At 42.6% G+C, this 2809-nt stretch overlaps 1 protein-coding gene across 1 annotated transcript in view; it reads right to left on the bottom strand.

Moving 5' to 3' along the window:
• Positions 1–789: 789 nt before the first annotated feature.
• Positions 790–2809, bottom strand: part of LOC119308547 — a 7825-nt gene continuing 5805 nt past the window's right edge. Inside the window, exon 17 of the mRNA XM_037584680.1 lies at positions 790–1043. Within this exon, the coding sequence (XP_037440577.1) occupies positions 993–1043 (51 nt within the window). The 3' untranslated portion in view covers positions 790–992. The remainder of the gene's footprint in view (positions 1044–2809) is intronic.

Genomic DNA, 2809 nt, shown 5'->3' on the forward strand with positions numbered 1-2809 from the left:
TGAAGTTGATTTGAGTGCTTTTGTGGCAAAGCTTAAGTTGATTCAAATCAGCTTTGTCAGTGAAGAGAACTCGAATCCAATTGAAGCTCAAACAAACAGGGTCAAAGATAGTAGATCTGCTTCACATACATGTGCTTCATCATTCAATAATCTTACAGAAATAAACTTCATCAGTCACTTCCCATAATAGACCAAAGACTGCATATATTTCACATTACAGGATAAACATGATACAAGCGCATCATTAAGTCCAAAATATAGCGGGTTCATACATGACATGATCAACTTCAACTTTGACTTACATACAGGTCCATCCATTAAGTTCAAAAATCAAAATACACCTAAACAGTAATGACTGGCACCTAAACAACACACACACATGCAGTACATAACCTTTTCAGAATGAAAACAACACCAACAACACACAACATCAGCACACTTGCAACTAAGAACTTCATCAACAAGCTCTCTCACTAACTCATCCACGCAGAAGCTTGGTGTTTGCTCATGCCAATGAATGCTTCATTTCCTGTCCTAGGCCTACTGGTGGAAGTGTTCCTCCCACTCTCTTCCATTGCATCTTCAAGTTCCTCCCTTCTGTCCTTTGTTTCACCTATTGCATCAACAACAACACCACCAACAAATATGTTGTGAACAACAATATACACAAACATACTCCAATTCCCGGTGCCAGAAATAACTAGTTTGCTAGCAAACAACTAAATCAAGGTCAAAAGTGACGTCAAATTTTAAGCCAAATTCCTAGAAAAAACATGTTGCCACATCGAATTTCACAAAAAGAAAATGACATAACTTAGCTCAAGTAGCGATAATACATAGTTCAAAGTACGATCGGAACGCACAACATAGGTTCACAAAAAATAAAAACAACAAAGTTCACGCTGGGGGCAGCAGCACAACAAGCCCACTAACAGTATCGGGGCGTCTTTTCACAAAGATAGAAGCCCCATGAGTAAAGTCGATCCCACCACTCAAGAACATGGTGTGAGGTGACCTTCAGCTTCACCTTCAATCAGCGAAGCCTGCACTCGAACAGTATTATAACTGTTAGCAATGTCCAAGGCAGCAATTAATAGGGTGATGCCACTATAGTGCAATAAGATTGCCTGCTAACTAGTACAGAGTACTCCCTCTGTAAACTTATATAAGGGTGTGTTCAGTTCAAGGAACGAAGCGGAACGTAATGGGTCGGACCCGTCCCTGGAGGTCGTTCTCGTGTTTGGTTGGAAAACGGAATGGAACGCACTGGTTCTCAGGAGAGGAATATTCCTGCTATATGCCGAACCAAGTAGTTCCTCCAAATCGAGCGGACGACGCGGAACGCCTCGCTTGCCCACGACCTCGGGTCGCCCCTCTCTGTCTCCCTCAATGGCGATCCACGGATCTCTGCCCCTCTCTCTCTTCCCTCTTCCCTCTGACCTCATACCCTGCCGGAGTTTCCTCGCCTGTGGAGGAGATCGCCGGCCGCCGGAACGCAGAAGACGCGGGCGCCACGTCCTCGTTCGTTGCGCCGGCCGTGTCGAGCCGGCGGAGGCCGGGGAGGCCACGCTGCCGCAGCCCTTGGTCGCAGTCCGGGAAGCGTCGTGCCGCCTCGCTTGACGGAGCAGCCACTCCCAGCATCGGCTGTTGGCCGCGCTTGAGCATGCTTATCGATCTTGTAGCACGCTGGGATCTTGTGTTGTGTTGGGTGGCTACTGTTGATCTTGTAGCATGAGTCCGACATTATCTTCTCTGGTTCTCCGCGATTTGTTTTTGACGAAGCGTGCTCAATTCTTCAGTTCGTGAATCGTTGATGCTCACACGCCTTTGTTGCATGGATGGATGGATGATTACGTTATTCAGTGATTTTTGTTTGATTGAAATTCAACAGAATTCAAGGTGAGATGAATAAATCAATTGCATTCCATCTCTCAGACCAAACAACGAAACGTAACCAGTCCATTCCTTCTAATTGTGTCTACCAAACACAAGGATGGAACCGACCCATTCTAGTGGAATGGAACCATGACATTCCATTACACTTTGTTCCCGAACCAAACACACCCTAAGAGCGTTTATATAAGTTTACAGAGGGAGTACTTAAGTGCATACAACATCTTGTTGTAAAATGCATGAATTGTCAACAAAACTATGGCCCTTTTAGAGGGGACTATTGAAAAATACTTGCAACTACTGCTATCACCCACGCATTACTCTGCTATGACATGTTTTCCATTTAATTCATGAAACAATGTGCATGATTATAAACTTTCATCTTTTTGATGAAAAGATGTACTCTAATCAAAGCATCTCTCCAGTATTTTACACACAAGGATTCTTATTTTCATTAAGTTTGATCTATTGCTACAATTTTGCTAGTGGTGTGGCTTGTTAGCAGTGAGTTTTAGTACAGGATACTACTGATAATACAGCTCTACAACACCTCAGGGACCATTGTGATGTTCGGTAAAACAATTCATAATAGTGTACATTTATAATCATGCATCTGTATAATTGACATAAGCATCAACCAAAAACGAAGTAAACATGCCCTCAAACACTAAGAAGCACCCATTTCCACCACCAAATATGCCAAGTACTCCATTTGGTTATAAAATTAGAAACTTCAACTGTTGAAGAATGTTGTAAAGGAACTTGGAAATTCTTGAAACGTGAAATACATTGAACAAGTTTTCTGTGGACCACATCTTGTGGTTGTTACATATCATGTAAAGAACTCACTGTTTATTCAAATATCATTGCACCACATAATATAAGATTGCGTGCTAACTGTTTACTCACTGTATTT

Source organism: Triticum dicoccoides, chromosome 5B (genome assembly GCF_002162155.2).
Source record: "Triticum dicoccoides isolate Atlit2015 ecotype Zavitan chromosome 5B, WEW_v2.0, whole genome shotgun sequence".
Taxonomy (NCBI): Eukaryota; Viridiplantae; Streptophyta; class Magnoliopsida; order Poales; family Poaceae; genus Triticum; species Triticum dicoccoides.